This window comes from Micropterus dolomieu, linkage group LG01 (assembly GCF_021292245.1).
Source record: "Micropterus dolomieu isolate WLL.071019.BEF.003 ecotype Adirondacks linkage group LG01, ASM2129224v1, whole genome shotgun sequence".
Lineage (NCBI taxonomy): Eukaryota > Metazoa > Chordata > Actinopteri > Centrarchiformes > Centrarchidae > Micropterus > Micropterus dolomieu.
The window spans coordinates 24,526,360-24,536,541 of NC_060150.1; the positions used below are offsets into that span (position 1 = coordinate 24,526,360).

Consider the following 10,182-nt stretch of genomic DNA (forward strand, 5'->3'; position numbering starts at 1 on the left):
CCTGAGCAAGACACTTAACCCCTAGTTGCTCCAGAGGTTGCCTAGTTGCTCCAGAGGTGTGCGACCTCTGACATGTATAGCAATTGTAAGTCGCTTTGGATAAAAAGTAACACAGGAGCGACTCTTTGAATGTCCTTGAGTGGCTCAGCCTTGAACCCAATCAATCATCTCTGGAGAGACTTGAAAATTACTGTCCACTGATGCTCCCCATCCAACCTAACAGATTTTGAGAAGATCTGCAGAGAATACTGGTCAAGGTTTGCAACACTTCCTTTGACAGCCAGGACTTATTTCAGTCTTTTCTTTAATAATTAACGTGATTATTAATAGCAGCCGATGGGAAGTAAATTATTACGTTAATCGACCACCACAAGTTTGGCAAGTAAATAAACGCTCATTCATCTTTTCATAACGAACGACAGTCTGAGTTAACCTCCCGTAGGTTGTAGCTAAAGCAAGAAGCAAGTTAACGTTAGATGGCCAATGCTGAGCTAAACATGTTTACTAACCTCAGGTTACTAACCTATTTTGTGTTCAGCGCTTCTTTGTTTGGGTCTTGTTGTATGAAGTTCTAAAGCCAAAGTTTATGATGAATGGCGGAGCAGCTGCCACTGTTAGTTGTCCTCTCTCACGTGTGGCCGCGCGCAGCTGATACTACGTGTTACGTTTTTCGAGGACGAGTCTCAAGTGGAGTCTCAAGTCACTGTGTGTGTTTGGAGGATTTGGAGGAGGTTCATTAAGGGACATTTTTTCTCACATTTTGTCTTTATTCCTCTAAATGATTTCCTGAAATTTCCTCCATTCTAATGTCTATGAAGATTCTCAATCATCCAGGTCATAGTTATTCAACGAAGGTTAAAGTCAAGGGCAACTGGTCTTAGTTGAAGATACTGGAAGACGTTTCGTCCCTCATCCAAAGGACTTCTTCAGTTCTGACTGACTGGTAGGGAAACTCAGCTATTTTCTAATCTTCTCCATTCTAATCTTCATCACTTCCACTTTACGATGCCCTTTTTACAATTCTGTCACCATATTTGGCTAATAATCTTTCCGACCACATTCCTCAATCAAATCAGTCCCTGAATTCTGTTCAAACAACCCCCTCCTCTCTATTACCTCCATGTGGGTATTTCAAAACGTGCATTGTGATTGAGAGGATATGAGTTAATAATGTAAGGACTAGTCATTCTGTTCCACACTCCATAACAGTTGTTATACAATGCACCAATTGGCTGTTTGCCAACCGCCACTAAATTCATAAAGAAGAAGAATAGTCCCAGCTCCCAGCTTGCCTCCCACGCACTGGGACTGAACAGAAAAAAACACATTTCACAAAAGGAGCAAGTAGTAGCACAGCTTTTGCTTCTACATGTAAGTATTTTGCCTAATATTTGTACCACAATTCCTGTGGCTACAGTGGATTACTGACAATGGGGCGGCTGTGGGGCAGCTCAGGAGGTAAAGCGGGTTGCCCGTTAATCGGAAGGTTGGAGGTTCAATCGCCGGCTCCTCCCGGCTGCATGTCGAAGTATCCTTGGGCAAGATACTGAACCCCGAATTGCCCCTGGTGGCTGTTCCATGTGTGTCAATGTTAGTTTCTGTTTGAGCTCAGTGTATGAATGCGTGTGAATGTGATGGAGTGTAAAAGCGCTTTGAGTGGTCAAAAGACTAGAAAGGCGCTATACAAATATGGAACATTTATAATGTCATAAAGATAACCTTACCTCATACCCTTCTACTTCAGGTGTACCCCCACTTAACAATGCCACTGCTAAACAGGACAACCATAGAACATTACTGCAAGGTCATATTATACTGAAATGAGCATGTACATGTGTTTTATCGCCAGGTGTTTACAATGCAGTGAGCCAGGTTCAGGTGTGATGAAGAAGTTTCAGACACTGATGAAGACTTACATAGCATGGTTTATTGGGCCCGGCCGAGGAGATACAGTGCCAGCACACAACGTGTGAACACATGGAATGCTAACAGCAAATCTGAAGAATACTTCCTGTCTGGGGATCTTTATCGTTCCTAGACCTACAGAGATTCACTAGGTGTCAAAATCAGGTTATTGTTAAACCCTCGGCCTCTATACATGTGTGTGGAGTCTATTGGTTATTGGTTCAAATCAAGAAATGGGTCGTTTAAGCCACATGCAACACTCAGTCTGTCTGTAAAGAAACAAAACAGATCATCTGGACCTTACCAGACAATTGTACAACAGTGCATCATTATCAAGACAGCTCATCAGTCAGTCGACAAGCAGGCAGAGAGGAGAGACAGAGTCTGACCTGCTGATTTGGAGAGTCCCTGGCTGTCAACTTTGGCTTACTTTAGCTTAGCAATTGACCCTGCCATGACCTGGGGACACCTGTGTCATACTGATCCTATATTCCTTCACAGAAATGGTACACATACATCATATAGGCTCACAAACTGATAATATGTTTTATTAAACACAGGAGCACTTTCAGTGCAAGACTCATCCCCCCAAAATGAGCCAAAGGAAGTCATTCCTGCCTGTGGCCATCAAACTCTATAACTCCTCGCTCTAAGTGGCTGACACATGGGCCCTTAGTTAGTTATTATACTGGACATTATTACCTGTTTTGTGCAATATTATCTGTTTAATAATTAATGTACAATTCTCTGCTGCTATTCTGCAGCTATTGATTCAGTATTACTGTTCACCATAATAATTCTTTAATACCATAATCATTCATTAATAATGTAAATACTGTAAATACCCACACTACTTTATATTTTGTCTTTATATTTATACTCTCATATTTATATGAGATCTACCTACTTTCTATTATTATATTTCTATTCCTGATGCCTTGATAAGTGTGCAACTGAGACAAAGTATTTCCCCCGGGGAAGAAAGTATTTCTGATTTCTGTAATCCAGTTTTTATAGCTTTATTAACTGCTGTGGGTTGTGTGGATGTGCTGTCAGCTATGCTGCCTGCATTCTGCATTCATTAAATGTCTATCACAGATAACACTGTTAGAGTAGCTTCAGTTAAATTCTTAATAAAAGCCATGGGTCTCATTGATTTCAGCATGACAAATGGACACGATATTCAGTGGTACAATTATACAGACATGACTGACTACATAACACAGTGATACTGCGGAATCAACAAAACCTCAAAACATTTCTTCAGAGTTTGAAGAGTAGTATTATCACCAAAAATAAGAATTTCAAGCACTGAAGGAGATAATAGTAACTAGTAATATTCTCCAGAAATACTATACTGTTGAGATGTCCTGACTATCAGTCCCTGGGTATGGGTCAAAAACACTGTTTCCTATACTATACTATATATCTCACAATGCAATGCAAGTCCAACATCATCATCGTTATTTTCATAGACTTGACAAAGTGAGGGTTTCAGAGTCACAGAAGACAAAATGCAACTGTTATCACATGCCAAGTTGAAATTGTAAAATGACATTGTCACATGTAGAATTGGTAGAGTTCACTTTAAAGTAATGACCAACGATTATCTCAGTGTAATGTCTCTAGAACATAACAACAGGAACAAAATATTGGTGAGGCAATGTACTTGGAATATATACTGTCAAGGGAAGCATATTCAGTTTTACAATAGGCAAACTGTAACATAATAGTCATACAACTATGGCAGTATATGTGAAAATCCCAATAAAGGAGCAGCTCCATCAATCACATGATGGTGACCCTCTCAGGTGAAACGTGGGCAGCCGAGCCCACTGGCTCCAGGCGCTGGCACCGATACTGACTGCTGTCCTGGCCCCGGCGGATCCGGTGGAGCTTGTGGGCCACACAGGGGAGCAGCATCAGCACCTTCCCCATTATGACACATACCGGCAGGGCCAGGGCAACCACAAAGCTGGGGGGCAGGTAGAAACGGTAGGCCTCCTCCTCAAAGGCTCGCTTCCAGCCAAACAGCAGGCCGTGGAAGGTAGCGATGAGCAGGGCGATGTAGCCCAGAGTGGACTGGAGCAAAGACAGGGACACTCATGATTGTACATACAGTAACAACTCCTGTGATCGGACAGCAAAGACAACAAAGCCAGCGAGCCAGTTCAGACACAACTCCAGTTACATGTGGCAAACTTCACTCTGTGTAACACACATTCAGTGTTCTTTATAGCTTGATAGTCTATTTAAGCTGTTTCTCCTGCTCAATTAACGTTGAATGCTAAATTATGGGTTCTCAAACTAAGAGGCGGAGGAAGACATGTGAGGCAAAGAAACAGTGAGAGGTGAAAGGGACGCGTACATGCTGCTGTTCTAAAACACCTGGAAGTTAGTTATTGTAGTTTGGCCACTGACTTGACTCACTCACCAACACGGTCATCAGTTACATATCAGGTTACTGTGTCATAACTCAAATCTGAACACATAGATATGATACAGCTGTGGCTTGGAGGTGGATGATTGGCGGTTTGATCCCGGTCATCGGTGTTTGAGTGTGTAGCGAAGGCTGAGAGCAGTCACCCTACCCGGATTCGAAGCTCTTTGTCGCTGCGGTCAAGTTGCATGTTTGGTACCATATAGATGAGTGTTTAAATCCGGTGTTTAATACGCTCGCCCTTCCCTAAGTGTGTGATTAGTTTCTTTCAACTGAACAGCAGTTGGCACTTTGCATGGGAGCTTCTGCCATCAATGTGTGAATGGGGTGAAAGTGACATGTAATGTAAAGCACTTTGAGTGGTCCGACAACTAGAAAGGCGCTAAGCAAGTACAGTCCATTTACCTTACACATATTTTTAGTTTCAGTGTAACCTAAACTTTCCGTTTATTGTTATAGCCTTTTCCATCGCTGATAAACATCCATAAATTTGCTTAGAAATCATAGAGAAAGCATGCACCTTCTAACCCCAGAACTTCCCTGAGAGTTTTAATGTTTGTACCTGTATGAAGCTGAACTCCCTCCAATTGAGCGTGCTATGGACCGAGGGAATGGAGGTGATGGCCAGCAGTGACAGGAGCCCGAGACTCATGATCCCAAAGGAAACGTACATCTCCACCCGCCACACCTCCTCTTCGTTCCACGCATTATCCACATTAGCATGGATCTGCCAACACAGAGAATGCTCAAAATGGAATTCACCAAAATCATCACCTTTCACTTTTTTCACAGTTTCATACATGGCCAGATTAACCTGCAAAAGACAGGTGAGCTGCTTAGCCCCTCTGTCACCCAATGTGTAATGTGTTCAGTTTTTACTGGAAAACTACTTTATAATTCAGTAGTGGAAAGATATTAACCATGTCATCATTTTCATTTGAAAGGTTAAAATCTGTATGACAGCCTCTTCACATTGCTGCTACAAACACAGTTAGTGAAAATCAGGATCAGATTTGAAAGTTACATTAACTGCCTTCAATAAAATGTGTGACTGGTATATTTATAAATTAATCCATTCTCAGCAACACTTTCTGAGTGAGCTTGAGAAGGTGGATATCAATCTCATGTGTGGGTGTTTAGTACAGAGTGGACAAGGTTAGAGGACATGGTTAGCCTATCAGAATCTATCAGTCTAGCTTTAAGCACAGACAAGATATTGATATTTATCTTATCTTATCACAGGTATTGTTATCTTATCTTATATTGGTATTGTTGGAGCAAATTCTCATATCTCTCAAAATGTTGAACTCTTCCTTTAATTTTGGTGGAAATCAGCAGCTTTGTGTGGATGGAAGGTCAGATTTATGAACACTGACCTGCTGGTAGGCTGTGTTGAGCAGCAGGTACCTCTCAGACCTCCTCATGGGCAGACAGAGGCTGTAGAGAACATGGACAGCGGCCAGGAAGAAGCTGAGGAGGCCTAGCTGTTTCCGGCTCTGCAGCCAGCCCTCCAGCCAATGTGGGAAATGCCTGTACTTGGTGCCATAGTACAGCTGGTGGGCAGCTGCCAGCTGGCCCGCCAGGTACACCAGTGCCAAGAGAGTGATGGCAACAGTAGGTAGTGTTCGGTTCACCATCTCAATGGGGATCTTGTAGAAGTCACTCTGCTTGTATTTCACATACGGGTGGATGATATCACGTACAAAAGAGTAGGCAAAAAAGAAAATAGAGAGGGCTACGGCAGCGAGGACGGGGCCCTTCCAACCAGGAAATAACTGAATGGGCATGTTCTCAATGTCTCGCGAAGAAGACAGGGTGCCCATATCCACGGGCTGGAAGTTGAGCTGGCGGGCTAGTTCCATAATCTGCTGTCTGGCCTCCACCGAGTCACTGCAGATGAACACCTACACAGAGCCAGGATTACAGAGAGGAGGTTTATTTAGAGGTGCAGTTCAGACAACCAGGAAGGATGGAAGAGAGAGGGGAGACATAACACATGACATACAGTATATGACATATTCCTCTTTGCAGTAGAGCTTAATTGTTAAAGACACATTACTGAGCCACACCGCTGTAATGCATGACATGTTCCTTCACTGCCATAAACACACACTCTCACTGGAGCTCCAAATGTGGATTAATCTGCTGCTAAAAACAGCTCCCAAATTATGCACTATAGCCTCCTGTTGGAGTGCCATTAGCACTTAACTACAGGGACCAGCTGTTTTAGGAAATTACTGTCTTTTTAAAAAATGAAACAACATATTTGTAAGCTGTTTTAAGTTTTACGTCTTCAGTAGGAACAAATAAGGCTCGTGGCTGAGAGACACAGACAGGGTAGGGAGATCAGACAGTATTCAGAGATAGAATAACAGCTTGTAATTGTTTTATTAAAATTATTTAATAAAACAATTAATTTAATTTAATATTAATTATTTATTAGAATAGTATCATCTTATTGGTAAATTTGTGGGTCATGTGAAAAAGGCTTGCAAAGCACCAGTTCCTAATCTCGTTATCTCTTTTAATTTCATTTGAATAGATTTAAGAGTCCTGTAGATGTCGCCAGCATTTCTGTAAGTCAGGAAAAACATAATTCTGTGCAGTGGAAATGTTTTTCTTCTAACTTTGAAATCATCTCACCACACCATCAAATTTTTATTATGACCCCAAGGGGAGTCTAGACCCCCAAACTGAGAACCACTGATCTAAAGGAAAGATGGAACTTTTCAGCTGGCCTAACCTGTTCATTACACTAACAGATACATTTCCTGAACACTGAATCTTCAATATCTTCAATCTGCAATATTCCTGATATCAAGAGTTCTCCATGAAAGTCATCACTTCGATGTAAACAGTACCTTTTAATTTTAGTTTAGTATTATTTTAGTCATTTCAGGATTTATTATACAGCCAAGAGTTATATTCTTGTGAGTGTCCTGTGTAGGAATCCATATGCTCTTTCTCTATGCTCTACCTGCTTGCACTCTGCCTGTGGACTCATTGCACATGAAAATGTGTTGTGGGGGAGTGGCTTTGGAGGGAAGGCCTGAAGGGAGGGGATGGGATTTTTTGGGTTGGACACTTTCAAAATCTTGCAGTTTCTCCAACTTTCCCTACAGAGATTGCGACCACTACCTTCCCAAGTGTGTGCTCGTGCGCGTGCTCAAACTCCTAACTCAGAATCTGTAGGCAAGAGGCTCAGGAGCGAACATGCAGAAAATCTGACCTGATTCCTTCACATATAACGCAGAATAGTGGCTGTTCCAAGGGAGTGGGAACGCAGGTGTGTGGTTAATTTTTATGTGAGGTTCCAACCCATTTACAAATATACAGTAAAAAATGTGATTTCATTAAATAACTACATATAGCCCATTTAACCCCTTAACAACGATTGTCGCAAATTCGCATCACACCTCTTCCTTTCGGACTGCAGCTGAGATAGCGTTTGTATTCCCCCAAATGCCTGTTTGTGCATATTCCATAAACCTGGGAACCTTTTGCAAGCACTGGTTTCTCGTTTATGCCTGTTGTCGTTAATTTGCATCATACCTACATCATACCTGAATTTATATCTTTTCTATGTTCTACTTACAAATTTGACTGTCAGTCAAATTTGACAAATTTGACTGACAATTTCCACCTAATTTAACATTAACCTGAAAGCAAATGAAAACAGAAATAATTTTATATTTTTTTATTGTAAATAAATTCAGACTTCAAGGGGTTAAGAAAAAACACAAATCATGCGGCCTTGTAGTAAGGCTTAAAATGGACTCTAAAGTATAAGTGTAGTATAAGTAATGGTTTCTAAAGTACATTAATAGCAATATATGAGTATGAATGTTAATTCTTGACCTTTTGAAATAGTAAGTTTGACAAAAGAATCATAACTTTGTCTTTTAGCCTGTTTTGGAGCTTTCAACAAGAAGCCCTGGGCCTCCTCAGGGGATAGAGTTTGTTCAGTTTTCGTGGAGCAGGCTCAGGTAAGATCACATGACCTGTGTGTCGAACTTAAGTCACATGAAAACAGGTGTGGAAATGGTAACTGCTGTCCCAGTCAGCCGTGAATGTCCTTAATCTTTCTCCAACCATCCACTGACTCCTGGTTGATGACCAGTGAGTGGTTTTGGTCTGGTGTTCAGAGACAGCTGATGTTGTCTGCGTTCATTGTGTCTCTTGTCCAGGGTCCTTCCTGTTGTCTCCTTTCTAGGACATGTCTTGCCTCAAACTTTGTTCTGGAACCCCCTGCTCCATGTAAAACCACCTGTTATCATGTAACTGAAGGTCCATCCGTTACTACTGACATGATGACAACTGAGCCATCTTGGTGACAACTGAACAAATAAATAAATTTCTTGTTGAAAACCATGAACCACTGAAATCTCCTGTAAGTGGACCTTGAGTTAAGTTTGTTGTTCTTTTTCAAAGAATATAACATGTTTTATTGTACCTGTGTGCTGGCATCTTTGGGGCAGCTCTGCTGCATGGCCCAGGCTGAGATAACGTTGAAGCTTTTCACCACGATGGAGTCAGGCAGCAGTGAAGACAGATACTCAGCGTTAGACTCTGGATACTGATTCACTCTCCGGTTGTTACTCACATCCACCAGGATCTTGCCTGAAGAAAAGACACATGGCTTCTGGAGTTATCTGCTGTTGGCAGCATGTACCATGAATGTGATTTATTTAAATCATAGTACATCATTGCGCTGTATTAGTTGCTTTAGTACAGTCACTTTAATTTTTATTATTATCATTATTATTGAGAATCTGCACTGATGTTGAAAAGATTATCTGGCTACAATACTTGCAATGTTAGTATTGCATACTTTTATTGTACATAATATACTGAAATCTTTATCGATACGTTCAGAATTTTTCAGGTCTATCTTATTACAACACTCACTTCAATCATACACAATTCCGTTCCTCCTGTCCATACTGCCCATGAAGAGATCTTGGAGTGCATCTACTTTTTAAGAGATGGGAAGGACAAAATCCACAGTTCTCCATCTGTGTAAAAATGCATCTCAAAGTTCAGTTGAAGCCAATATGAAGCTTTAACAGATCATAAATCAAATGGGTATCATCCAAAAGGGTGTTTCTTTTGCATTACCTCCACTGCAGCTCAGCAACAAAACGCTGCCTGGTAAACACAAAGAAGCAGTTTCATACTACAATTTGGATTTCGAGGCTCCTGGCTGACTTGTCTGACTCAGAGTGCTAAAGCCTCAAAATATTGTCAGCTGAACTTCAGGATGTATTTTTACACAGAACAAGGACTTTGGACAGATTGTGGATTTTGTCCCTCATTTCTTACAGAGGAATCATACCGGAAAGGAATCACTTGGCAGCCAGTGTGGACTAAAGGAATGATTAGTGGCCAAAAATCTTTTCAATGTGCACATGGCATGTGAGTATCAGAACATTCCTTTTAATATTGAGCAAACCCATCATAGTGTATGCTAAACTTCAGTGTTACCAAGGATCTTACCAGCCTAATAGCCTTTTACATTACAATACATTTACTCATTAGGCAGACGCTTTTATCCAAAGCGACTTACATTTGAGGAACAACATACAGGCATCAACAAAGCATCAAAGGGCAGCAATAAATACTAGTAAGAGCTAAGCATTGGGGTAAATACCTAGGAAAAAAAGTAAGAGTTAACAAAAAAGTGCAATTAATACAAGAGAATTGTAAGCAGATAGAAGAAGAAGAGCACAGGAACTGTAGGTTAGAAGTTAGGGGTTAGAGGTGTTAGAAGATAAAGTGTTCTCGGAAGAGATGAGTTTTCAAGAGCTTCTTGAAGTTAGAGAGGGACGCCCCTACTC

General features: G+C 41.2%; 1 protein-coding gene across 1 annotated transcript in view; it reads right to left on the reverse strand.

Moving 5' to 3' along the window:
* Positions 1-1,907: 1,907 nt before the first annotated feature.
* The window catches only part of steap2 (STEAP family member 2, metalloreductase), a 23,290-nt gene continuing 15,015 nt past the window's right edge, over positions 1,908-10,182 (reverse strand). Inside the window, exons 4-6 of the mRNA XM_046065376.1 lie at positions 5,722-6,249; positions 4,908-5,072; positions 1,908-3,987 (exon numbers count right to left, since the gene is read on the reverse strand). Of these exons, the coding sequence (XP_045921332.1) occupies positions 3,694-3,987; positions 4,908-5,072; positions 5,722-6,249 (987 nt within the window). The 3' untranslated portion in view covers positions 1,908-3,693. The remainder of the gene's footprint in view (positions 3,988-4,907; positions 5,073-5,721; positions 6,250-10,182) is intronic.